At 46.2% G+C, this 27571-nt stretch overlaps 2 protein-coding genes across 2 annotated transcripts in view; one reads left to right on the top strand and one right to left on the bottom strand.

Annotated features, from left to right (window-relative positions):
- Positions 1 to 20761, bottom strand: part of LOC133280763 (olfactory receptor 14C36-like) — a 377076-nt gene extending 356315 nt beyond the window's left edge. The window contains exon 1 of the mRNA XM_061475687.1: positions 20578 to 20761. Within this exon, the coding sequence (XP_061331671.1) occupies positions 20578 to 20709 (132 nt within the window). The 5' untranslated portion in view covers positions 20710 to 20761. The remainder of the gene's footprint in view (positions 1 to 20577) is intronic.
- LOC133280764 (olfactory receptor 14C36-like) overlaps positions 1 to 27571 on the top strand; it is a 781395-nt gene that overhangs the window by 147334 nt on the left and 606490 nt on the right. The gene's annotated exons all lie outside the window — the stretch shown is intronic.

The raw sequence follows: 27571 nt of genomic DNA, 5'->3' as shown, positions 1-27571 counted from the left end.
TGTTTTAGGGCTGTTTTGGGGCTCTGACTCTGTGTCCCATAGGAGAAGCATGACCAGGTGGTTTTGGGGTTGGCTTGGGCTGTTTTAGGGCTGGTTTGGGGTGGTTTGGGGTGTTTTTTTCCTCTTTTTGGCCTGTTTTGGGGCTCTGACCCTGTGTCCCACAGGAGAAGCAGGACAAGGTTTTTTTTGGTGGGTTTAGGGTGGTTTGGGGTTGTTTTGGGGGTGGGTTTGAATATTTTTTGTTGTTTTTGTACTTTTTTGAGCCTGTTTTGGGGTTCAGAAATTGTGTCCCACAGGAGAAACAGGACAAGGTGGTTTTGGGGTGGTTTTGGGGCGGTTTTGGGGCTCTGACCTGTGTCCCATAGAAGAAGCAGGACAAGGTGATTTTGGGGTTGTTTGGGGTGTTTTGGCCTGCTTTTCTCCTGTTTTTGTCCTGTTTTGGGGCTCTGACCCTGTATGCCATTGGAGAAGCAGGACAAGGTGGTTTTGGGGTGGTTTGGGGGTTTTGGAGTGATTTGTCCTGTTTTGGGGCTGTTTGGGAAGTCTGACCCTGTATCCCATAGCAGAAGCAGGACAAGGTGTTTTTTGGCTGGTTTTGCGGGTGGTTTTGGTTTGGTTTTGGCCTATTTTGGGTGCTTTTTGGGACTCTGACCCTGTATCCTACAGAATAAGCAGGACAAGGTGGTTTTGGGGTGGTTTTGGGAGTTTTGGATGTTTTGGCATTCTTTTGTCCTGTTTTTGGGCTCTGACGCTGTATCCCAAAGGAGAAGCAGGACAAGGTGGTTTTGGGGTGGTTTTGGGTTGTTTTGGGGCTGTTTTGTGTGTTTCGAGTTGGTTTTTCATTGGTTTTGGCCTGGTTTGGGGCTTTTTGGGGGTCTGACCCTGTGTCCCTTAGGAGAAGGAGGGCAAGGTGGTTTTTGGGTGGTTTGGGGGTGTTTTGGAAGTGGTTTTGGGTGTTTTGGGGTGTTTTTGTTCTGTTCTGGGTCTCTTTTGGGTCTCCTACCCTGTATCCCATAGGAGAAGCAGGACAAGGTGGTTTGGGGGGTGGTTTTGGGGATGTTTTGCATTGTTTTTGCCCTGGTTTTGTCCTGTTTTGTGTCTCTGACCCCGTATCCCATAGGAGAATCAGGGCAAGGTGGTTTTGGGGTGGTTTTAGGGTGGTTTTGGTTTATGTCCTGTTTTGGGATTCTGACCTTGTGTCGCGTAGGAGAAGGAGGACAAGGTGGTTTTGGGTGTTTTTGTTCTGTTTTGGGGCTGTTTTGGGGCTCTGACTCTGTATTGCATAGGAGAAGCAGGACAAGGTGGTTTTGGGGGTGGATTTGGTGTATTTGTGGCCTCTTTTGGGGCTAGTTTGGGGCTCTGACCCTGTGTCCCCTACGAGAAGCAGGACAGGGTGGTTTTGGGGCCGTTCTGGGGTGGTTTTGGGGTGTTTTTGTCCTGCTTTTGGGCTGTTTCGGCTCCGCTGTTGGCAGTGGGGACACATGCCATGCCAGACCTTGATGTGAAGGATGGCCTCCCCTGTTACCAGAGAGCCATACAGCAGAAAAAAGGGGCAGGCCCAGCAGCCTGTAGTTGGCATATATTGGAGATATGATCTAGGCCAAATCCCCTGCTCAAGTAGGGTCACCCAAAACATATATAAAACAAAAAGGGGGAGATGTGGAGGCAGTGTTCTCACAGGAGAATGGATAATTGGTACATAAATTCTGAATAATCCTGAAAGATGCAGCAAGGCCGTGAGAGGCCCGAGGAAGCCTGAACAAGCAAGATAAGAAGAAGCTGGAATTCACTGAGGTAATGAGAACTGTGCAATGTTGGCAAGCTTTGGAGGTCAAGTTCTCACACCTGTGCTTAACCAATTATATGTTAGTTACAAAGGGTCTTTGAGACATGTATCCAATCATAATATGCCAAATCAAGACATGTATCCAATCATAATATGCCAAATCACTGTAAGTGCATGTAAGAAATAGTATATAAGGAGTTACGGCTTTGTAATAAATGGCTTTTGTCTGATCATATTGATCTCTGACTGAGTCCTTGTGTTTTCTGCGGCACGGAGTTATGGGGGGGGGGGGGGGGGGCAGGAGGCAGCAGGCGGGCACTAGGACCCTGATTCCGGCGCTAGAGGGGGCGGGCACTGGGACCGTGTCCTGACAGGGAGGAGGCAGCGGGCGGGCACTAGGACCCCGATACCGGAGCTATATAGTGCTGAGGGTGCTGGGGGTTCTGTGGGTGCTGGGGTTTCTATAGGTGCTGGGCTGACTGGGTGCACTGGAGCTGTTGTGGTTGCTGGCAGTGGTGGGGGTGGTATGGGTGCAATGCATGCTATGGGTGCTGGGGGCTCTATGGGTGCTGGGGGTGCACTGGGTGCTGTGAGCCCTGGCCCCAGTCCCTGCTCCAGGCACTGGGGACCCCAGTGCTGGCATCTGGGAGAGGTCCAAAGAGTGCTGGGATGGGTGTTGGGAGCTGGGATGGATACAACCTTGAAGCTTGTGAGGTCCTAAGGGAAGATCCCAAGCCTGGAAGCAGGATGCTCCAGCTGGATGCAGGGATGAAGTGGGATGCTCCAGCTGGATGCAGGGATGAAGCAGAACCATGGAAGTTTGGGTTCTTCTTCATCATTAGGGTGTGGAGAGGAGCCTTCAGCACGGATTGGAGCCATAGGACAAGGGGTGATGGGTTCCAACTGGAACAGCGAAGTTCAGGTTGGAGATAAGGAAGTGAGGGTGCTGGGACACTGGGATGGGTGGGATGGAGAAGAAGGGATGGGCTTGGAGCAACCTGGTCTAATGGAAGCTGTCCCACCTGCCTCTTCATGCCATGCTTTAATGGTGGGGCAATGATTGGACTTGATGCTCCTGAAAGTCTTTCACAAACTGGTTGATTCCCTGATTCCCAGCTCCCACTTCCCACTGTTCCCTGCCCTCCATCCCTCATCCCCATCCCTGCGCACGGACCAGAAGAAGAGGTGGGCACGCAAAGCATCCTCTCTATGGGAAAATAAGGCAACTGTATTGAAGCTGAAGCCAACTTCAAGCGACGCCGCTCCTCAAGGCTTCTTCCCCCTTAGAGCCTGCAGCAACTCCTGCACCCGACTGACAAATTCCAGGAGCACCCGGTATGGGAAGGAGCAGATGTCACCGGTGCTCGAGGCCGTCGGAGCCGGCATCGTCTGCTGGATGGGCGCATGCGAGCCGTGATGGTGGCTCCATGTCGGGGGCGTCGCGGAGGCTCCCGCGGAGTGGAACGTCCCCAGCTGGTGGAGGATCCACTCATGGAAGTGCCTTGTTGAGGTGTAGACCCCCGGTTGCTTGGCCCTGGCGCAGCCGCGGCCCCAGCTCGTCAGCCCCACAACCCAGAAAAAGTTGGCATGGTTGTCCCGGCACATGAGGGGACCGCCACTGTCACCCTATGGAGGAGAAACAGAGAGGGGATGAGGATGGGGATGGGTGGCCATGGCAACGCCTGAGGGGACCACTGCTGCTACCCTTTGGAGGAGAACGGGAGAGGATGTGGAGGGGTGGCCATGGCAACGCAGAGGGGACAACTGCTGCCACCCTATGGAGGAGAACGGGAGAGGATGAGGATGGGGATAGGTCGCTATGGCAATGCCGGAGGAGACCACTGCTGTTACCCTATGTGGATGGAAGGGTTCTCCTTCATCATTTGGGTGTGGAGAGGGACCTTCAGCATGGATTGGAGCCATAGGACGAGGGGTGATGGGTTCCCACTGGAACGAGGGACTATGGGTTGGAGATAAGGAGAAATTGTTCCCTATGAGGGCGGTGGGACACTGGGATGGGTTGGACGGAGAAGGATGGATGGGGCTTGGAGCAACCTGGTCTAATGGAAGGCATCCTTGCCCCTTGCTTAGAACTGGATGCTTTAAGCTCCTTCCCAACCTAACCCATTCCATGAATCCATGCTCACGACATGGTTTAGTGGTGGAATCTCAATGCTCTTAAAGCTTCAACCTCTATGGTCCCTGCGCAGGGATGATGGAGCAGGAGCTGGATGCGCTTCCAAAGCTGGGATAAAGGGGGATGCAGAGCAAGGCCCTGCAGATGGGAGAGGAGAAGGGAGCCCCAGTGGCACATCCTTACCTGGCAGGTGTTGATGCCACCCTGCGGGTACCCAGCACACAGGTTGTGGCTCTTGATGGCCCCTCGGTACCATAGGCTGCTGTTGCAGACCTTGGCATCGATGAGGCGGACCTTGGCCTCCTGCAGGGCAGATGGGGACGATGCCCCCGCTGTGGGGACACAAAGGGGGTCAGGACTGCAGGGAGAAGGGACGGATATGGGGGTATTTGGGGCTGAAAAGATCAATGGGAGCCATCAACACCGCCCCATGGCATGGGCTGCATCCCCTTTGTTCTGCATCCTCAACATAAGGAGGACATGGAGGGACCTTCAGCGATGGGACAAGGGGTGATGGGTTCCAACTGAACCAGGGATGCTCAAGTTGGAGAGAAGGAAGTGGTGGGAGACTGGGATGGGTTGCATGGAGAAGGTCGGGATGCTCCATCCCCAGTCGGAGCAACATCCAATAGACCTGGATGAGCTTTACCCTCCCTTCCATCCCATTCCATGAATCCATGACCCGGCATCCCAAGGCCAACGGGCCTGTTGGGCACTCACTTCTGGCCTCCCTCGCGCCCCATCCGCTGATGAAGCACTCGGAGAGCTGGGACACGCTGAGCGTCGCATCGGGCAGGCAGGCGAGCTGCACGTGGTACCCGCACTGCACCGGCTGGTCCAGCTCCACCAAGGCAATGTCGAAGCCGCCGGAGACGTTAGTGTAATATTCATGGACCACGACCCTCTGGATCCAACGTTTCTGGGTCTCGGAATTGGCCCAAGCCAGGTCTGTGATTCCGACCATCACGTACCAATCCGTGGTGAAGCTGGGAGGGAGTGGAAGAGCAGGGATTGGAGCCATAGGACAAGGGGTGATGGGTTCTGACTGGGAATTGCAGGTTGGAGATAAGGAAGGGATTCCCTATGAGGGCACTGGGATGGGATGGATGGAGAAGGTTTGGATGCTCCATCCCTGGTAGTGCTCAAGGCCAGCTTGGAGCAAGCTGCTCTATGGAAGGCATCCCTGCCCATGGCAAGGGCTTGGAACTGGATGATCCCAAGCTCCTTTCCCACCCAACCCATTCCATGATCCATTCCATTCCATCCCATCCCATCCCATTCTATGGAGGGGTGGGAAGGAGCCACATTCCTGCTGCTGCCCAAAGGAAAGCACTGCCCCAGCTCGCCTTAGGCTCAAGGGCTGTCAAGCTGGAAGCAGCCTTCTCCTGAGCGCTCCTCCAAGTGCATCCAGGATGGGGAAGGGGACAGGATGGGAGCTGCTCCTTGGCTATTCCCTATGGCTGGAATCCCTTCTCCCCCTTACTTTTGCCCGACGAAGCAGTGAGCGGCCGTGAGGACCCATTGTGGGGTGATGAGGGACCCCCCACAGATGTGCGAGAAGCCGGTGGCCGTGGGGAACTGGATGCTGACCATCCATGGCCAGGCGCCCTGGTGCGCATCCACGCCTCCGACGATGCGCGACACCCCATAGGAATCAGCCATGGGACGGGTACCGCAGGTCCCTCTGGAAGCAGAAGCCCAACACTGGATGGTTAGGGATGAAGGGCGGGCATCATCCCGCCCCACTGGGTGACGCAGGGACAAGGGACCCTATGGGGTGCCCCATAGCTGTGCTGTGCCACCGCATGGGGTGATGGCGAGGAAGCGGGGCTCTCCCAGTCCCACCACCCCACTGGTGTGACCATGGTTGGGAGCAGCAGCATCTCCCTATGGAATACCAGGAGCCCCGGAGCCTGGTGCCACTCACCCACAGATGTCCCAGGAGCCATGCACCAGCCAGGCCAATGCCAGCAGGATGAAGACATGGAGCAAAGCCATCGCTGTCATCACCGCTGAGGGTGACCCCAAGGTGCCACCAAGGTGCTGCCACCACCACTGAGGGTGACACCAAGGAGCTGCCACCAAGGAGCTGCCACCAAGGAGTTGCAACCAAGGAGCTGCAACCAAGGAGCTGCTACCAAGGAGCTGCCACCAAGGAGCTGCTACCAGTGGGCTGCAACCAAGGAGCTGCCACCAAGGAGCTGCCACCAAGGAGCTGCCACCAAGGAGCTGCCACCAAGGAGCTGCTACCACCACTGCGCCCAAATCGCAACTGCCCCAGGGATATGGGTGCTGCATACAAGTCCCTTGGTGCTGCGGCTGATGTCATAGAGAGGCAGGTTTCATGGGGGAAGGGGGGGGGGGGGGGCATGGGGGATTCCATGGGGGGTTCCATGGGGAGATGGAGGGGGTCTGATGGGCTTGGGATGATCTGAATCCCTATGGGATGCTCTGGAGCTCTGTGGGATGCCAAAAATGGAAGCAAATGGGGGGCACCCAAAAATGGATGGGGGCACGCCAAAGGGCAATGGAAGCAGATGGGGGCACCCAAAGGCTCAAACAAGCACATGGGAGCCCGCCAAAAGGACCAGGAAGGTGCCCAAGGAACCGCAAGGATGAGGGATGCAGGGGGCAGAAGCAGCATCCCCATGGAGCAAGGTCCCTGGTGAGGATTTATCCCACATTGATCCCAAAACCACCACTGTTTGCCCCTCAAAAGCACCCAAAATCCTGGGATTTGGTGGGCAAGGAGTGGTGAAGGGGTTGTCCTTATATCCCAGAGCCTGGAAGCGGGATCTGGCAGCAGGAGCCTCCGTGCAGGCCCGGATCCAAGGACATGGCTGCTGCCCCAGAAGCAGCTTCCCAGCTTCTTCTTTGGGCCAAAAAGAGGTGGAATGGGGCCCAGGTTCTTGTTAAAAGCCACTTTGGGGGGGGTGGGGGGGAGTTCAAATGGTGCCAAATCCAGGGAATTTGCCCAGGAGGGGGAGGGGGAGGATGGGGAAAAGAAGGGATTGGAAAGGGATTTGTGCAGAAGGAATGGGGTTTGTGTGGTATTCCTGGAAGTGGGCATGGTTGGATGGGGCTTGGAGCATCCCGCTCCATGGAAGGTGTCCTTGCCCATGGCAGGGGTTGGAGCTGGATGAGCTTTAAGGTGCCTTCAACCCAACCCATTCCGTGATTCCATGACTCCATGATCCCACACCTCTGTGCTGCAGCGTGGATGTTCCCTGGTGTAGGGACCTTAGGGAGGAGCTGGTGGCACAAGGGAGCTCCAGAGCATGCCACAAGCAGAGCATCCCATAGGGATTCACAGCATCCCACAAGCAGAGCATCCCACAGGTGTTCAGAGCATCCCACAAGCAGGGCATCTATCTTGGGTTCAGCAGCAGCAGTCATTTTTTCTCCCTCTTGGTACCTGGTGCAGGCTGAGTTTTTGACTTTCAGCCTGGGAACAGCGCTGATAACACTGATGCTTTTCGTTGCTGCTCAAACGTTCAGTCTGACCAAGGACTTTGTGAGCCTCATGCTCTGCCATGGAGGGAGGAGGAAGGGAAGCCAGGAGGAAGCAGAGACAGGACACCTGACCCAAACCAGCCAAAGAGGTATTCCATAGCACAGCACGTCATGCCCGGGAGGTAACAGGGAGTTACCCAGAAGGGCACTCACTGCTCGGTCGGCGGGTGGTATTGTATTCTCTTCCCTTGTTATTTCCCTTATTGTTATTGGTGTAGCAGCAGTGGTTTGTGTTACACCTTAGTTACTGGGCTGTTCTTATCCAACCCGGGGGAGGTACATTCTTTCGATTCTCCTCCCCATCCCTCCAGGAGCGGGGGCAAGGGAAGAAGGGGGGGGGGGGGAGGTGAGCGAGCGAGACTGCGTGGCTGACTGGGTTTTAAACCACGACTAAAGTTGAGATTGCGATTGCATGGGAACCTAGATACTCCTCTACCACACAACAGCAACATTTCACAGAGTAAACTTAGGCAAGAAGCTAACTCCACACAGAAAAATTACCTTCAGCAACCAAATTGCTGTCATCCATCAGGTCCTGCTTTGTTCCTCATCTGCACAGAGCTGTTTCAGGTCTCGGTTCCCTCCTGATTTGTTAGGCTCGTCGGCCACAGCACATTTTTTTAGCACTAATGCATACCTTGAACACAATATCTGTTGAAATAAAAGCCACTAATTGTCCTATTTTATAAGAGACAGCTGAATATTGTTTTCAGAAACCTTAAAGAATCTTCAGCTTACTTAAAAATTGTGGTTTACTTTAATCTGTATCCGAATAATAAGCTTGTACCTTAAAGCAGAATCCATGGTTTGTTGGTGCTCCAGAAATCTTTTTGCCTGTCAAAGACATGTACGTATCACTAAGGCTGAATTCACAGAAAAACTGCAGATGCCTTGGCTCCTAAAAAGAAGAGCAATGTACTATAGTTAGACTATTTTTAGCCAGCCCCTCCAGAGAAGAAAATCAGGAGATGTAGTGGTTATCCTGGTCCAAAATAGTCTTATCATACTGTACGTTTAACTCCGACATTGTGAAATCTAGAAAGAGACAACTCAGCAGCAATTTCATAATGCAGAGAAAAACCACATCAAACTAGTCAAAGAGCTCATTCTGTCAGAGAGGGAGAAAAACCGAAGTACAAGTGATGACACTTCTGGGAAAGCATCCGCTAAATTCAAGCCACAATAATATTACAGTAGGAGTCACGTTTTGAGAGCTGTATGCATTTCAAACATCAAAATAAAAGGTACTTTCATAACCTGAAAACTGTCCACTCCTCTTTCTAACCATTCTCTCCATCCTCTAAGATGAACCAAGCTAAGGAAGAAAACAAAAGAGGTTTGCTGAAGGATACAAAAGCAGCTCAAGGATTACTCTGGCAGTTAGCACAGAAAATTCAGAACAAGAAAAATCTTTAAGTGCTTTACGTAAAAGGTGTCTCAACTCCAGTGTATCCTGTTTAACATTATCAGGTTTCAAGAACCGCCACCAAAAAGTTGAAGTAGTAAAATGGAAAACTGTACAGTGACAGAACGTGAGAACTCGCAAAATCTTCCTGTAAAATCCCTTTATACACAGGGGTTTTTTATTTTACATCATGAAGTAAGACAACCCCTTTTCAAAGCACCTACTTCCACTTCAGCATTTTAACTACCAGCTGAAAATTGATTTTAAAAGAGTACGCTGTTAACTGACTGGAAAAATATTGATCAGAATGAAGCAAAGTTAGGCAAAAGGAAATTACTCTAAGACAATACTTTTCCAATTTTATATCGCTCTACATTTTATCCAGAATAAATATTTTTCTTCCTTTTTATCGGTGGAAGTTGAAATTCAATTTTTTCTTATTAGAACAGATTTTAAATACATACACCTTTGCTCTAACTTCGTTATGTTATTATGTTCTCCCTTTTTTATTTTCCCTTACCTCAGATGTACCTTTAGTGGAAAAATAAAGGCCAGATCTTCTCAAAAGAAAGTACAGTTCTGTCCGGGATTTTTCCCCCTGCTCCTTTGCATGCAAATAACTGTGAATCTCAGGGGATGTGCTGGAGCTTAGGAACATCTGAAAGAAAACATCAGATATGCATTTCTCCTTCCACTTGAAACCAGCTTTCTATTTCACTAACATACTCAGACAGAACTAAGGGGAATAAACCCCTAAATCCAGTATCACACCACAGGAATTCAATTATGATTGCATCTAATCCCATTAAGAGTACTTCTGACTTAAGATGTGCAGAATGTTACACAACTCCAAGGTATGCTAAGCAAGTTACATATTTATATAGAACGTATGGTTTGAAATGAGAGCATTAGCTATGCAATATGTTGACGTCAGCAACAAAACCAGTGTTAAGAAGTTCTGATCCCATGCCTCAGACCCTACGTATAGAAAACTGCAAATGAACGCTACCAACAGATGAAGAAGAAACAAAACAAAGCTACCTCTCCTTCCTCCTGTGTTACAAACCAGGTAAAGGAACCGATCTGAGCTAAAATTAATTCAGCAAAGAACTCACAAAAACTGAATCACAAACCCATGCAGGTCAGGTAGATGTTACCATTTTCAAAAGGAGGAGACAAAGGAGCCACCTGAAGGGGTGCCTGAGCAGGAGCTTTAGGAGCCAAAAGCAGAAGCTGGGCCAATCGTCGAGACAGCTGCTCGAGATATTCAATGGCTTTGCTTTAGCCATTTCAACCAGACATTGTCAGAGCGCAACACAACTGTTACCTAGCAAGACACTGTTATCTTAGCAAAGAGCAAGCACACAGTTCTACTCAGTCTGCAGGACAAAACTGCAGAAGTACCCATTAAAAGCTGGCAACCACATTAACTTTATGCTCATTCCATGAAATGCATTATTCATTTTTATTCCTCTTCTTCCAATAAAACTGCTCAGAACAATGACTCACATCTAAGCATACTAACCTAGAATCCTTCAATTTCCATATACGCAAAGGAACCAACGTCATTACTAAGCTCTTAAAGGAAAATTGCCCCAGGCTGGTCTGTACTATTATCAATTCTATCCAGACTTCTACAGAGATAGGCAACAAAGGCTTTTCGGGTTGATAGCTGCAGTTTCCACTGCTGCATTTTCCTCCTGTCCACTGCCACTTCCAGAAAATCGGATTTGAGGACACAAAGCAAAAGTTGAGCAGGCAAGAGACAGAATGGACGCTACAGGACTGCAGGAAAATAATGAAATGAATGTGATTTTGGAAGCACACCAGGTTCTTCAGACACTAAATAATGCAGTTCAACCGAGAAACACAAGGTTGCTTTCGCTTCTATTGTTCTCCTGTCCTGCAGTCTAAATTGAGCTGGTGTGAATGCAGTAACATGGGCAGGCTTCACTTGACAGGGGAGCGTCCTAGCTCACACCAAAGAATGCATTATGCATAGCTTCACCGCTGTTCACCTGAACAGTTACGTTACAGTAAGACTAGGTACATCTGTCTACAGCGCTGCTGGCACACAGCTGGGTGCAAATGCAGTTTAAGCTATTTCAGCCACACTGAAGCAGAAGGGGAGGTTCTGGTAGGTGTTCCAGCCTGTTCATCTCCCCATTTGCCACCAATGAGCAGGTTCACTGGTAGCAAACATAAAGGCTGAGTTGAAGAAGTATTTTAACTCCATAAACAACGTCAAATGGAAGCTTTAGGAAAATCTAAACGAGTCAATCAATGTAAAAAAAGAACAGCATCTTTTTGGGTTTTAGTATCTCTGCTTAACACGAAAGGAGTGCTTGGCTCGCAGCCTGCACAAGTGTCTTTCCCAGGATTTCTGCCATAAGAGCTTCAAACCAGAAGTGCTGGAGCTTCAAACCAGAAGTGCTGTCATGAAAAACGCTTTTCTTACTCAGCAGACCAAAGTGGAATACAAAATACAAAGCTCAGCTTCAACAGTCATCGTTGTGCCCATGCTATCAATTAAAATAAAGGAGCAATAATGCTAGGAAAAACGCAATCCCAGATCCATCTTTTTCTTTCTAAGACAGCTGAGGACTGTGTGAGAAAGTACAACCTGAGCAAGCTGAAGTTAAACTAGTAAACGTCAGAAGGAATGAGCAGTAAAAATATTTCAGAGTCAGAACCGAATGCAATAAACACCTAGAACTAAGGATAGGAGAAAAGATCCCTTCTTCGGGATTTTTGTTCTGGCTTGGTTTTGGAAGGGTTTTCTGTTGTTGTTTTGGTTGTTCCTTGGTTGGTTGTTTTTATTTAACGGAGGTACGTGCAAATTTACCACTGGGGGAATGGATCCCTCTTCAAACAGATAACCAATATATGCCTAATATCAGAAAAATAAGTCCTTAATACAGGAAGATGAATTGCAGAGTTAAATGATGGTATGCTGCAGGCAGGGATTACCAGTCACACGGTACACAGAAACAAACTTGCACCCTCTCTCCCATGCAGTGAAATATATAACATGATTTGTAGGCTGGTGTCAAACGTCATCATGTCTTTCCGAGAGCAGCGTATGACAGCACCAAGGACTCAATTATGATTTGCTTAACTGCAAAGCCAACCCATTGAAAACCAATCTGAACAAAAAACCAAAGCAAAATAAATGCCTTTTGTTGGTAAAAAACCAAATCAATCAACAGGTGAGAAAACAGAACAGGAAAAAAACATTGCACTGTCTCAGATGAATATAACAAAAATCAGAAACTCTAGATGTCACTAAATGCAATGAAGTTTGAGAGCCATACTCGTAACTAGAAACCTTATCTGTCTGCACCTGCAACATTTTGAATCAAAGACTGGCTGCAGTAGCATGGAAAATATTTGCTAAGGTGGATGCTTCTCAAGCATTACACACTATTTCTGACAGTCAAAGAAGCCAACATTTTCCCAAGGCTCTGTGAATCCAGTTTGAATTTGATGACTGATTTCTTCAAAGATGTGACCACAGTTGGCAGTGATCCAGCCCAATGCTGCTGGGAATGAGCAGGATTTTGCCCTGAACCTGCTGACAAATTCTAGGGCCCCAAGCAGTGCCAGTGAAGAGCTGTTACTGACTCTCAGTATTGTCTCCTGTTGACTTCAGTCAGTCTGAGAGCTTTAGACTGGCAGAAAGGCCAGAAAAACCTAGAAGGGAAAATGAGGAAAGGCAGACTGGAACATGCCGAGGAGATTGACAAGAGACTGAAGTTCCGTGCACGGCTATTTCAGCCTGAAATCTGGAACAGAATCAGATGGGAAACTGCTCAGGGACAGAGAGACTTTCTGTGGCAGAATGGTTAGAGAAAGAAAGCTTAACTCTGAAATCTGTGAAGGCAGAGAATGAGAACAACTCAGAACATGGGGGAGTGGGGCAAGAGATGGCAATGGGGAAGGCCAAAAGGAAAAGTCACTACCAGGAATTCTACCTTTCACAAAAGGATGAGGGCCTGTCTTGGTAAGCCCGCTGTGTCTTTAACTTAATTTTTGCATATATAAAATTTATTTTGTTATGCTTATTTAGGAAAGGCATGTGCTCTCTTCTTTAACATATCCTACATCAGGTGCAAGGTTCTTTTTATTCCTCTGGAAGACAGGCTGGACGTGTGCTGTCTACAATAGGTTTTTCTAATGTATTCACATTACATGTAAAAAGCTATTAGAAAGAAGCTGCGAAATTGGCCAACAGAACTCTGAACTTCAAGTCTACCGACCAAACCTGAGTATCAGTTGCATCTATTAAACAGTGGGCAGTGGGAGGGGAATAGGTTTATTCTTAAAAACAAAACCAGAAAGAACTGTAATTACCCAAGTAATTTCAATCTTCTGTTTTTGAAGGTGTCACTGTTAAATTTAAAACAATGACATACTGCATAGTGAAAAAAGATCAGTGACAAATACAATTAAATATAAAACCTCCAACATTAAAAATTGGAGAAATTTTATTCACAGACAAAAAACAAGCCAAACCAAAACAAAAAAAAAAGAAAAAAAAAGGGGGGGGGGGGGGGGGGAGAAAAAAGAAAGAAATCTAGGATAAAATTTTGACCCTTCAAAGGAATTTAAAAAAAAAACCCACCAACACCTTATTGACTTCAGTGAGGGTAGGATATCACCTACTAACGACTCAGTTCTGTCAACACTCTAGGCTGTGCAGTCTATTCATTGGAAATGCTGTCATGAGTAAAGAGAGGCCTCAGATAAAGAGCTTCATGCTACCTTCCTTCTTGAAATGCTTTTAAGCATCCGATTTGCTTAAATAGCCTACAGCAAGACTTCCAGATTATTCACACTGCCTACCACTAGACATGTACATACAGTGTTGTCTCAGAGAAACCATATTCTAATAAATACGGCTTCTAATTCTAATAGTGACACACTTTATTTTTAGGCTATAGGTCAAACCTCTCTTCGGTACACACAGACATCTGGTGTAGGTCAGACCTAGTAATTTCACTTAGCACATGCTAAATGGATAGCAGGCAGTTAACTGGTTTTTGTTCTGAGGCTATTCAGATGTTCTGACTTAATGCCATCAGCCAAAATACTCACTTTCAATGAAAGTCAAGAAAAACATACTTGAAAAATATTTTACTCGCTCACCGCTCAATCCACAAAAAACTATAAAAGTATCAGAAGTGATTTTTTAATCACTTGTAAGCACTGAGTTGGTAAAACTAATGTCTCTCTTGCTACTTGACCAAGCACATCACAAATAATAACCAAGACTGTTAACTTGTCTTAATGAAAGTTTCCAAGGATATAGGGACTGGCTGTGAACAACTGACCCAACAGCTTCTGCTGAAACGTGCGTGCGTGAGGACTGCACAGTTCACAAAGGTATTCTCTGCCTCATGCCTCCTAAGTTTTATTGAACAAAATACAATTAAACAGACAATACACCATAAAACAGCAACAGAGGAGCGTTCACAACAGATTTTTCCATCTATCAAAATGGGGTGTAACCATTACCTCTTTAGAATGATTCTTAATCTTACCCACAAGCTCTGCACATTCGCTGTATATCGTATATGGGCAAGAGCATCCAAATCAAATGTTTATGTTACGCTGCAAAATCTACTTGATATTTGGGTAGCAAAAGTGAACCAATTTTCATTGGATATGCAGCATCTGTAGAAATTAATTCTTTTTATTTAGGTTTGTAAAAATTATTTACAGAATCTAGTTCTGTATGTGTCAATTATATTTAATTGGAAACATTTTTAATCCATTGGGGGTTAGCTTAACCTCCTGACTAAACATCCATTTTTATAAGGATATAACTTTTTAATACAGAAGAATGTTTTGAGAATTATTTATTTAATGTTTTTCCTTTACTGGTGGATGCTAGAGTAGAATTTATTAGATAATTAAAAAAAAAAACCTCAACAACCTAGCTTTAATATTTCTTTTAGTTTTACCTTTAAAATCCTGTGTTCTTATGTTGCCTTTCCAACCAGTCTTTATCCCCAAAACTCACACATAAGCTTGTTGTCTTAAGACCACTGAAAGTTCTTCTATTAATTAATTTTTCTAGTGACAAGCAAGCAAGAGTGATGAGTATGTTTCCACCTTTAGTACTCATTTTTCCCCTCTTTGGGAAGTAAGACCATGATCCCTGATATGGTCATTCTGTGAATCTATTCCCACTGTAAGTTAAAATCTTGTGTCCACTTAAAGATGACTAACACTGAGTGACCTACCTTGTTTTTCCCCAAAGGCTACAGTAGCCTTCCAGCTAACAAATCATACTAGTCACTCTGAATTTTCTACTCATTAAGTTTAACCTTTTAAGCCTTTTTTTTTAGCGGTTGTATCACATTCCCATTTCCTCATTATCCTACCAATGCCTGCTGTTAAGTATGTGCCAAGTACTGCAGCACTCCACCTTTTTAAGGAAACAGGGTCTTTCACCTGAAATACCCAAGAAAGGCATTAACCATTTTTACTTCATCTTCTGTTTTGACACTCCGAAAGAATGCCTAAGTTTCCAAGTGCGGTCATACAGTAACTGTCTGGCAGGGACACACCACTTCATACCTCATAAGGAAAAAAGTAGTAACCATATTTTGAGGTATTCATAACCTAGGAACAGATCCAACAGTGGCAAAGAATTATGCTCACAAAAAAACAGGCAATGGGAAATTCTAAGCTATGCTGGCTCATCTTCATTCAAAGATTACACACCTGTAATATCCCAGAGTGGCTTACAGCTGCATGGGGCTCACTTGGAAAAGGTATCATATGATCCGGAAAAAAGCTCTGGAACAATAACAATTTGTATCAAAGTTCAAGAAAAATAAATATAAAACTTCCTATCCCTTTTGGATGCAAAATTAAAGTTCTCCATGCCCTGCAAGAAACTGCAGGTTCTCTGATCCAGGAATTCACATTTACCTTACTATCATTCCTCAATTTGTGGTATCTGATATATTATTTGCTGAAAACCTTAAAAACTTTGAGAAAACATCACCAGTTTCTGGAATCAAGAGGGTTTCATACACCACTACTTGGCTCTTAGTGCTGTTTTTCTAGTAGTAATTTATATTGCTATTGACGTTTAAGAGTTGCCTGGGGGTTCAACGTGCTACAAAGTAGGGGCAACATATGCCAACAGTGTTTTCTACTGCTTTCCTTACACTAGAAACCCAGCAAACCTTTTTTGGAAAAACTGCCAGTAATAGAGAATAAGTCCTCTCAGTTTTTATCTAACTATCCACTTTGTGTACGAATATCAGTTAGATCTGACAACATCAATATGGTATGGTTAAAAAGTCCACATTTAAAGCGTTGATTTCATTATCAAGGAAAGCTCAAGGGGTAATTTATGGATAGACCTGCAGCTGGGGAGTTCAGTACACTCATGCAAATATGAACCGGCCAAGAATTTGATCACTACTTATGAAGTAAAGGCACAGCTACAGGTTGGGCAGAGAAGAGATTCAGAGCAGCCCTGTGGAGAAGGACCTGGGGGTGCTGGTCGATGAGAAAATGAACATGAGCCGACTTCAGTGTGCACTCCCAGCCCAGAAAGCCAACCGTTTCCTGGGCTGCATCAAAAGGAGCGTGACCAGCAGGGCAAAGGAGCTGATCCTGCCACTTTACTCTGCTTTTGTGAGACCTCACCTGGAGCATTGTGTGCAGTTCTGGTGTCCTCAACATAAAAAGGACATGGAACTGTTGGAACAAGTCCAGAGGAGGGACAAGAGGGTGATCAGGGGACTGGAGCACCTCCCGTATGAAGATTGGCTGAGAAAGTTGGGGCTGTTCAGCCTGGAGAAGAGAAGGCTGCATGGAGACCTCATAGCAGCCTTCCAGTATCTGAAGGAGGCCTATAGGGATGCTGGGGAGGGACTCTTCAGTAGGAATTGTAATGACAGGACAAGGGGTAACGGGTTCAAACTTAAACAGAGGAAGTTTAGACTGGATATAGGGAAGAAATTCCAGGTGAGGCACTGGAATGGGTTGCCCAGGGAGGCTGTGAATGCTCCATCCCTGGCGGTGTTCAAGGCCAGGTTGGACGAAGCCTTGGGTGGAATGGTTTAGTGGGAGGTGTCCCTGCCCATGGTAGGGGGGTTGGAACTAGATGATGTTAATGTCCTTTCCAACCCTAACTATTCTATGATTCTAAGTTTTCCCAAGGTCTGGACAAGTTTGAAGCTAATATTCCCTTGACCATCAAATGTCCAGTGACCTTCATTTTTAATAAAACTGAACTACTGGTAGGGTTGATTCATATCAACAGAGCATCCCTGCTACACCTGGGTTCACAGTACCCAGAAGAATGACTCAAGCAGAAACAGTAAACTCTCTGATCAACCACAGTTGCTTATGCTAGTCATACCTGCATGTCTGCCACACTCCACAGCTGGTTCCAAGCACTGGCTAACCAACACACTTCTTTGAAAGCTTCTCAACTAACCATTGACTGTCTCAAGCTTAGGATTTTTCACTGGCGCAATCACACCTCTATGTTGGGGAGTACATGATTTGCCCAGAGAAACACAGGTGGAGAAAGAAAAAGCCTCAGATCTCTTGGATCTTTTGTTACCTTAATATTTACCTTTTCATCTTTTTCACAGGTAGATAATTTGAGTTCCCTTCCACTGTTCACCTTTCAAGTCCTCATACATTTCTATTTCTCCCTTTGACATCTGAAACAAGCTGGCTTTACAAAAGACGGCATTACCAGTGACCCAAATACACCATGCATTTGAGCAACCAGAGGGTGAACTCCTCCAGCTGAGCCAGGACTGCTTCCACGGCCTTTGTCATCAGCCACAGCCTGAATTAGCAACATTAACCTTTGGCAATACCCTTGAATTAGGAGCTGTCTCTGCTCTCCTTCCATTCCTTACATACACTAACTCTGGCTTCACTTCCACTTGCTCCTAACAGGCTACAGCTGCTCACAGCCCTTTGTGTCAGCTGTCATGTAGCTGCAGCTGTGAGAAGCTGCCACAGGGCACCACTGGCCCAGAACATCCAATTTTCACTTAAACAATAAAATCCATCTTTGCTACAGATGCCCCTCCTCACACTGCTTCATTTTATGTTTTGTTGTCACTCGATGGAAACTTCACTCAATCTCAATCACTTTATTTTGTTGCAGGTCTATGTGCAAACTTCAATAAAGTTAAGCCCATGCCTGCATGATGTTTATAGCTGAGACTAATTAACAGCTGAGCTAGTGGAGAGGCAAAGATATGTTGCTTGGCCTCCCTCTGCTCAGCTTTGGGCCAAGGCAGGGGAGCAGGCCTGCTGTCCTGTGACTGGTCACTCCACTAAGGTGGTCGTGTGTTCTCAGAAGCCCCAACAGAAGGTGGGGATGCTCAAAGGCTGGTAGTTGCGAAGCAGAGGAGGAGAGGTGGGCAGGCTGCCTTACCTTGCCTGGGCGGCAGTCTGCTGGCCCTCCCTTTGCTGTTTTGTCTCCTCCAAGGCTGCTTTTGGTTCCATCCTGTACATGGTAGGTCCTTTTCCGTAGACGTCCAGTTCCACCTTGGGGAAAGCAGCAGGACCTGGTGTCTGTAAGAGAGGCAGGGAGGTTGCTGGGTACACAAGTGTCCTGCTGACAGGCAGGGTACTCAACAAAATGATCACACACTCGCTGTACAACATGCACAGTGGATTAAACCAGCACACTAAAGCAAACAAGCACAGTAAAGCGAACTGGGTAGATATTTCTATACAGTAAGTAAGTACAGTAAAACAAATTGTGTACATGTATATAAGTAAAGTACAGATGACAATTAGCAGTGCATCGAATCAATACTGCATAGAGAGACCAGAGACTTAGAAGAAAGACATCACCAGCCATCATCAAACCATCCTCCAGGCCCACACTTCAGCTGGGAAGCCCCATTGCAGCCATTGCCGGGAGACTCAGGTAATCAGGAAAGTTCCTACGAGGTCCATCCACACATAGGTGAGGCCTCGGAGTCAGCTACAAGAGGCTCCTGCTTTTGTACCCTTAGAAACACAAGGGGCTTTATGCCAGCTCTGCCACTGTTTACTCGTGGGCCCGTGCAGTTCCTCATCATCTCAGTGTTGGTCACACTGACAGCATTGGCCAGGTGGCCCAGCGTGCCCAAGCAGGAAACTCACGGAACAGCTGCACCCTCATGGTTTCCTGCCTCTTTCCGACAAACAGTCACCATGAACAGACACACATGGACTCTGCCAAATACACTGTGAAAAACCCACACTGGGTTGTCTCTCAGTCAGGAGAGGGAATCAACTCTCAGCGAGGTTCCCATCCGTTACACAGTCACAGCCAAATCCAAGCACAGGAGCGGTATGCACATAGAGATGGAGACGAAAATGGAGATAAGAAAAATAATGTAAAACAATATTTTATTTTCACAAAATAATGGAAAACAACAAAAATTGTCTTCCTGATACAGACACTCAAGTTTTCTACTGCAATTGAAAATAATCAGAACAAAACAAAACTCTTGGAGCCAAGACTACCCATTTTCTAAGAGCCTTCTCAGCTTTCACAGTGGCACACACAGTCCTGACTTCCACAGGAGGAACTCAAAGGTACGCTTCTGTTGAGCTGGACATTTGTGATGGAGGTTCTGTGGGAGTATGGGCCCTGAATACCCCATGAGGGAGGCCATCTCTGCTTTTATAACAGGGACACAGGGCTATGACTTCAGTTTTCCAGAGAAAAAGAATGTTGTGCTTTGATTTGATTAACCCAGCTGTGATTGATGCAAGAAGCCTCAGCGTCTGTATTTCAGGCAGCCTGCTTGCACAAGTCACACAGTGTTTATGGTGAAGATTTCACGTGCCACATGCCTGACAAATTACTTTGCCCTTTTAAGTAGAGAAAGAATGCGTTTCACATGGTATCTGCAAACTGTGAACAGCCACTGCAGTCACACAAAGCAGCAAGACCACTGTCTGCAAGGAAAATGATTCATATCCCCATGAGGGTGCCCGAGCACAGTCACTGTATCTCACAAGCCAGATTCCACCAGAGCTGAGAATCATGAGCCTGCTATTTTGATGGTTGCCACCAAATAGTTCAGGACTGCCTTTGCACCTGCATCAGGACTGCCAGAAAACACCCAGTCTGCGGCAGTGCCTATAATCTACCAGTTGTGGACATGCTGTATCAGTTCACTCCTTCTCACACCCTTTCCCCTGACTGCAAGGCTGAAGGACAGCCTCTACCTGGGTCCCAATACCCTTGGGTAAGGAGCATTCTGGAGGGTAGATTTTGTCTAGTTAAGCCCACCAGCACTTTTGGATCACTGACTACTGCGGCGCTTGAGCCTCTTGGGCATCTCCCCACTGCCCCAGTCCTGCCAGCCCATCTGTGCCAAGCACTTACAATCAACTGAGGGAAGCAGAGTAATGAGGACTTATTTAATGAAATGCTCAGTACTACTAAGGCCATAAATGATAGAATCACAGAATACCTCCCTACTGAACACAAGTGCACGTGTCCTGTCTTTCACACAACTGCCTCCTGTGCTCTTCAAGATGCCTTCCTCAGCTTACGTGGTTTACCTTTAATGCTTATTTCTATTCAAGGTGGTTTGAATCCTATTAACCCTTAAAGCTCTCACAATGCAATCACAGAAACCCAAGCTGGATCAAACTATTTTTACAGAAGTCACCTGTTAGAAACATGCATGCCAGGAGGTAAATTGCTCTTTTGTTAGATTTCTTCTCAATTACCTTTATGCAGATGTTGCTTTGGGGCTGCACCTGTGGAGCTATTGGTGACTCCCATCCAATGCAAGTGGGTGTAGTCACTGGCAGCAGATGTCTGCATTCAAGACATGGTGCCACCTGAAGAACAAGCCACATCACATCATGTCATGAAGGCTATCAAGAGGTTTTCAGTATTTTCCTGGTTAGAGTCTGCAGCAGGAAAGTCACTAGAAACATTGAAGCTGACAGCCACAGCTGCTGGGACGGATCCTTACAGATCAAAGGCTACTGAGAAAATAGGAAGACAACTGGAAAGAGTGACTTTACTGACAACTAAAACTAGGCCAGAAAGGTACTAAGTTAGTTCTCAGTAAAATTAAAAAGCCAGAGTAGTTACTAACTGCACTACTTAGCACTGGAACAAGATGCATGCACAGGTCCTGAAGATGCGGTGGTTGTTGATGCAGCATGAAGAGGAACCTGAATTTGGTCATGTTTCCTGACACTGGTGAAGAAAACACAATTTACTTTTCCAGTCTTACCCCTACTAACATAACTGGCACTGGAAGGAATCTGTGGTTCATTTTGCCCATTATTTAAGAATTACATCCAGTGCTAAAGGTATGGAACAAAATCACAGAATCTCAGAATCCCAGTCTGGTTTGGGTTGGCTCCTTAATGAAATGTGCCCTCATAAAAATCATGAAATGCAAACAAAAGTCTCAAGGCTCAAAGTTTCACATGAACACGTAAGGAAGGTTATATAATTATAGAATATATATAATTATATAAAAATATACATAATTAAAATTATCCATAATAATAATAGAAATGCTTACATATCTCTCTTACCATTATAAATCATACAGTCTAAGAGAAATGCTTTTCAGCCCTCTGGGCTCATGACACCTCAGACCATAGGTGCGCACGTGTGTGTGCGCGTGCTGCGGGGGCGGCAGTCGGGTCGGGGGGCTGCAGCATCTGCAGAATGGCTTCCCTACATGTAAAACCTGCACTTGCTGGATATGTGACAGGGCTCACGTCCAGCCCCACAGTCTCACCGCATTGCTTGTTCCAATGAAGAGTGGCCATAGTGGAACATCAGCTGGTTTGCCAGAGGCCCAGGAACAAGAGGCAAAGGCACCAGCAAGGGTCCGTGGACCCAGTGCAACTGCAAAGTTCACCAGCCAGAGAAAGACAAAGGCATCGCCTACCTGGAAGATGAAGAGGTACTCAGGTACGGGCTTTCTCCTCCATAAAAAGCAAAAGTACGCTGAGCACCTGCACACAGTTCAGTCACCTTGGTTGTGCTAAAAGCCTGTCCGGGAAGAGAAATCAACACCACAATGATAAGCACTGAATCCTGTGTTCACAGGCTCTGAAATTTAGCAGCTTCATACAAATCACATCATTCTGCTTGATGTCTCATTAGATCATTCAACACTGCACTCCACTCCAGTACTATGTAACCTGTTTGCATATATAAGGACTCATGTCCTATGCAGGTGTTTAACTTTATACGGTTGGCAAACAGGGCTGCTTACCACATGACTGAAACCTAGAGATATGGAATTTGAATGTCAGAAATATACTTTTAAGATACACAAACGCTTCTGTTTCATTAAAGAAAAGCTGCTCACATAAAAAGTAATAGTGAGGAAATAAGAACAATTGAAAACCAGAGGGTAAGTCAAAGCCAGAGGCTTGTGCAAATCACCACAATCGAGCTGAAATCAACTGAGCTGAGCCATTCTGTACAAGCTGCCACAGCTTCCCTTACCCATCTCACGGTATTAAAACAGGAGCAGTCTTTACATGAAATTACTCTTCCTTACTTCTGTTGTTCAATTCATGCGTTTGCTCAGTTTGGGCGTTAAATAAAACCAGTCAGTTCCTAACCCCTTTCTTTTTAGTGTTCGGGTATCAGGATGCTGGGGAATTGTCTGGGATGTACCTAACCACAGCAGTACATTGACATTTAAACACCTGAAAATAACCTTGATATAAAATTTGATAAATAGTTCTAGTTTTCAAGAAACACTTCAATTCAACCCCACACTCAAGTCAAAAGACAAGTATTTCTGGAGCTTCATAAAGGTCATCACTGTGCAAAAGCAGCCAAGCCTCTGCTTTGAAACCTGGCTGCTCTTTGGGCAAGTCTGAGGCACAGCTTTCAAATTCTTCCACTGCCTTTTGAGAACCACAAAACCAGAAATCCTCATGAATTCAGGAACCCTTTTCCAAATAAACCTCTATTTCTGCGTCTTCTTTTCTCACCCAGAAAATGAGGCTGGTTGATACTCACCTGCTCACAGGACACTGCACAAAGAAAATGCTTCATAGCTCTAAATTGCTTTGAACAAAGGAGTCTTAGCTGAACACGAAGCACTATTTTCAGATTTAACAGGAGGAATCATTACTTAAGGTACGCACATTTTCTCACATTGCATTTAACAGCGATTAAGAAATACAATTAGGATAGCTCTCACAGCAGGGAAGTATTTGTAACACCTCCCTCTGGGTCACAAGTCAGCTTTGCATACTTGCATGGTGTTGGATTAGCCATTACTTTATACACAGGTTCTCCTGATGTAGCCAGAAAACTGAATGAGGTTTTTCAAGGAGGAATCCCAGAGCTGTGGGCTTTGAGCAACTCAGGAGTCTGCAGGGGGTAACCACAAGCTCTAAAACACTTGTGCCGCTCACAGAAAAACGCTCTTGCTATGCAGAGATGGGTATGAAGGGCCACAGACAAGACTGAATACTTTCATTACTTACAGAACTCAGGCAGACTTCATCCCAGAGCTGTATGCCATGGCCCTCTTTGCATGACAAAGAACAATTTGTTTGCAAAACGTGACTGTCCCCTTTCTGACACTTTACCAAAGCCTTGCCTTTCCAGGGACAGACAATGGCTGCTGTCAGGCAATTCAGAGGACTCGAGGCGCTCTGTGTTCTCTCACCCCTTCCCTACATTATTCTGTACAAAACACACGTGGAGCCCACCCAAGCTAACTAAGCGACCATTAACAGCAGGTTCACAGAGCATACAGCCAAGAAAGGGCATAGTCACTCTTTGCTGAGGTTCCTTTTTCACCCCTTGAAGCCAACCTTATGTAGTATAAAAGACCTTGTATGATCCTCTACCTTGGCATGGGTTTTAGCCCAGTTCTTTCTAATGACATTGAATTCACTATCCAGTTGGTACATCACACGCAAATGCCCAGTGAGGAAGAGTGCACCGGTGCAGCAAGTGCCAAGTGACCAAATAGCCCTTTTAACACTGGTTTGGCTAAGGTGAAAGCAGAGACTGATCCGGTCTTGTAGACCAGAAGACTGTTCCTCCAGAGAGGTACACAGATAATTAATTAATTGCAATGCTTTAACTGCACAGGAGCATAAGACAGGAAACAGGTACCTGGCTGAATGCAGAACCTCAGCATTTCCCAATCCCATTACAAAAATCCTAAACCCTGACTCCTGAGAACCATAACACCAACAGAGAGGGCAGAAAACTACAAGCAAGTGCACACAGAGAAACTCAGAGCTAACTCCATGTGCTCTAACAGAGCTCTACTTCTGAGGCCCTCAAGGCCTTAGCTTATTTGCAATTAAATCCAAGGGCGTGTTAAGTCCATTTCTCCTTTCTTATGTTCCCATGAAAACAAACCCAAACCAAACTCAAACCACAACTAAGAGTTGGCACTGGATAAACCAGGAACCAATGTGAATAAAGCCTATCCAGATTTCAGAAAACACAAAATGAAGAGGCCTCCCAACTCTCACATCCTGCTCTGCTTTCCTTTGTAAGCAGAGCTGAAAAGAAGAGCCTTGGACCACACCACATCACAAGGTCTGGTAGTGGAATTCTCCTTTTCCCTCTGCAGACTTATGCATTTCCAGAAAAAAAGGTCTTTCCTAAATTAAAAGCCCCAGCCAAAACAACACCATTCCTCTACCACTAGTATATGTCTCTCTGGAGACAATCCAATGACAGAGCAAAGCTGGCAGCTGTAGCTCTTAGGCTCCTATTAACAGTGCCCCACACTGGGCACACACCTCCTTGCACCCAGGATACATGGGGCCGCTAACAGCGTCTGTACTCTTAAGGCAGGGAGCTGGGAGATAAGAAATGTCTTCCTGCAAACGAGAAAGCTCTTATAAGCACAATGCAATGGCGATCAGGATCCGATTCCTTAGGAAGATCAGCATCAGTATGATTATGACAAACTTGCTCTAAGGTTAGAGAGCTGAGAGCACCATGTCCCGAAACATTTCCTCTCTTAGTTGTGAGCAGCGTTTGATTCATAACCCAGATCTTGTTTAAAGAGTTGGCTTCTCTCTGATTTCTATTTGTGTCACTTCAAATCCTACTGCTGCAATAGGAAGCAAAAGAATTCTCTGGACTCCACCTCGAGAAGGCAGAGTCTTAAATGCCTGAAGCACACCTCCTCTCACCCTGAGACACATCCCTTAATTCTGGGTGCCTCAGAGGGTTAGACAACAATTAAACCAGCCCAGCAATGGTGGATGGTTACACACAGCAGGCCCTGACTCCTCCAGCTGAAACCAAGAGTTCTGTGGAGGGAGAGGAGGACAAAGGGAAGGTATCCCTCAGCCGTGGCGTCTGGAGGTTTGCACAGGGACAGGGGAATTGGCCCCACAGCTTTGACACAGCCTCAGAATCCAGACCCAGATAGTCAGAGATGATGTTCAGTTGCGATCCCCAGTACTGAGAGCAGTACCCCTAGCCATCAGAACTGCACGTGGCAAGTGACCCCTGGGGTGCTCAGAGCCACAGACTTTCTTCAGAACAAAGGTTTTGTTACACACATTTCAGCACCTATTTTTGATAGGGTTCTCCATGAAGGAATACATAGGCAGGTTGCTTTGCAGTTGGTCTCAGCCCAGTTCAGATCTCTTAAGTTAACGTAGCTTGTCCCCATTAGTAGTACCTCAATTCACTCATCTGAAAGTGACACTAACCTCTGGATAAACTGTACATTGGCTGCTAAGAATCAGGCAGGGGAGTTACACGGAAAGATGTAAGAAAATCCTAATATTCTCTAGGGCCAGCATGCTAAAAAGCCCTGCCTCAACAATATGCAAAGATGCTCCTGAGCTCAATGATCCAACACAGTTACTTGAAGACACAAAGCAGAGGAAGCAGATTAAAGGAGTAAACTAATGCTCAATTCATTTAGCTACCAATAGGGAGAAGCACTGCTTTAGGCTATGTGCCATTCATCATCAGTTAGTGCCTTCTAATAGAGTAGTAACAGCAGCACAAATAGTGTTTGACAGGTATTTGTTCTCTCTTGTGCCCCTCCTTGTCTTTTGTTCCAGTAGGATTGTTTTAAATACCCTGCCCTTGTAAGAGAAAGCAGTGAAGCACTTCTGAAAACCAGAAGTTATGACATTTGTGATGGTTCATTACACAGCCTCAGGACAGCCTCCAAGAAAATGCAGTGACCTGAATGTAAACAGGTCTACAAAAGATGCACAGAGTTATTCGTCTCATTTCTGGGGCCCTCCAGGAGGGGGCATAAACAGACTGAGAGACAAAAATGCCCCTCCTTATCTTCATCGGGACTTAGTTCTTGCCTTCTGCTTCCCCATTGGGAAGACTGAACACCCGGGAAGTAGAATGCTAGGAACACAAGCCTTTTTCACTCTCATCACTAGCGCGACTGCATTCTGGCCCCTTACACAGTCACTTTGCAGAAAAAGTAGATTTTTGTACTATATAAAGAAAGTGAATTCTGATTACTTCTACGAGCAACATATGTAGAGGAGGAGATTTAACAAGGCAGAAACTGTAGCAAGACAGCAACTGAATCTTCTGAACATCCCTTAACGGATACCAAGTTTAAAGGGCACTTACTAAATGCTAACCATGTTTGCCTCAGCTGCAGGTGCACTCTCAAGTCTGTCTGGAATTCAGTACCAGAAACAGTGAGCTCAGATCCAGGTATTCCTTTAAGATGGTCGTACTCCCAGATACAATGCCAGATGCCTGTTAAAAATCAATCAATATCAAATGAGCGTTTTTGAAGAGTGCAAAGACAAGGTTGGGGTTATTTAAATCTTTGACAAGTGAAGCGTTTTGTCCTCAGCATGTCAGGGAAGCAAAACTAAACACGCGTTACTGCGAGACTAGCCAGCTATAACATCACATCTACAGATAAGAAAGATCAGTACAAGTGAAAGCGGACTAAGTACACTGGGGACAAACAGTTCAGGTTAGTATATCTGGGGCTAAGTATCAGCACACCTGGATTCTTACTAAATTTCGCTGCCATTTAGGCCCTTCTCATTTAGTGGAGTCTAAACCTAGGCACTAGTTCTCCCAACTACAGCATTTAACTGATGTAGTCACTTGCTTTCCTTGCCCAAAATCATGCAATAAGGAAAAACAGCCTCAGAGGCTGGAGGATTACACCTACCATAACCTGTAATTCCAGTCACGCCAAAGATGAAAATCCAGAAGAGAATCCCAGCTGTGAACCTCCATAACACAAGGAAGAGCAGACTCACAATCATTGCAACGAACAGCCCACTAGAAAGACAAGAAACAGAAACCCAGGCAGAACAAGTGTGAGCATCTTTCTTGCACGCCTCTTACTCCAAATGAGGGTCCCTTCGTCTCGTGTAGGAGATCGGTTTGCAAAAATGTATTTCAAAATCTTCCTTATGAAATATTTCCTCATGGCTCTCTGCTGTTAGAAACAGACAGATTATATATGATGATCTGGACACAGCCAGAATTGTCTGCGTACACCGAGTTCTCAGGGCGTCTGAATGGGACCAGCACACGTCTGGTTTGGTCATTTACACTGGCTGACCAACTCACTGCCTTTTCCAGGCCATGGCCTAGTCTACAGCACACAAACTTAAATGGGAGAAATACCTGTGTGTGGGGAGGTTACTGGTTTATGTCCTCTATTTAAAATCCCTGCTTGCACAGAAACAATATTAGGAAAGTAACATTTGAGGAGCTTTCCTAGAAAAAAAAGAA

This window comes from Pezoporus flaviventris, unplaced genomic scaffold (genome assembly GCF_033815535.1).
Source record: "Pezoporus flaviventris isolate CSIRO_AGI_PZ_B2104156 unplaced genomic scaffold, CSIRO_AGI_Pfla_v1 ptg000088l, whole genome shotgun sequence".
Taxonomy (NCBI): Eukaryota; Metazoa; Chordata; class Aves; order Psittaciformes; family Psittacidae; genus Pezoporus; species Pezoporus flaviventris.
The sequence above is the reverse complement of the archived record's forward strand: the minus strand, read 5'-3'. Positions and strand labels throughout refer to the sequence as shown.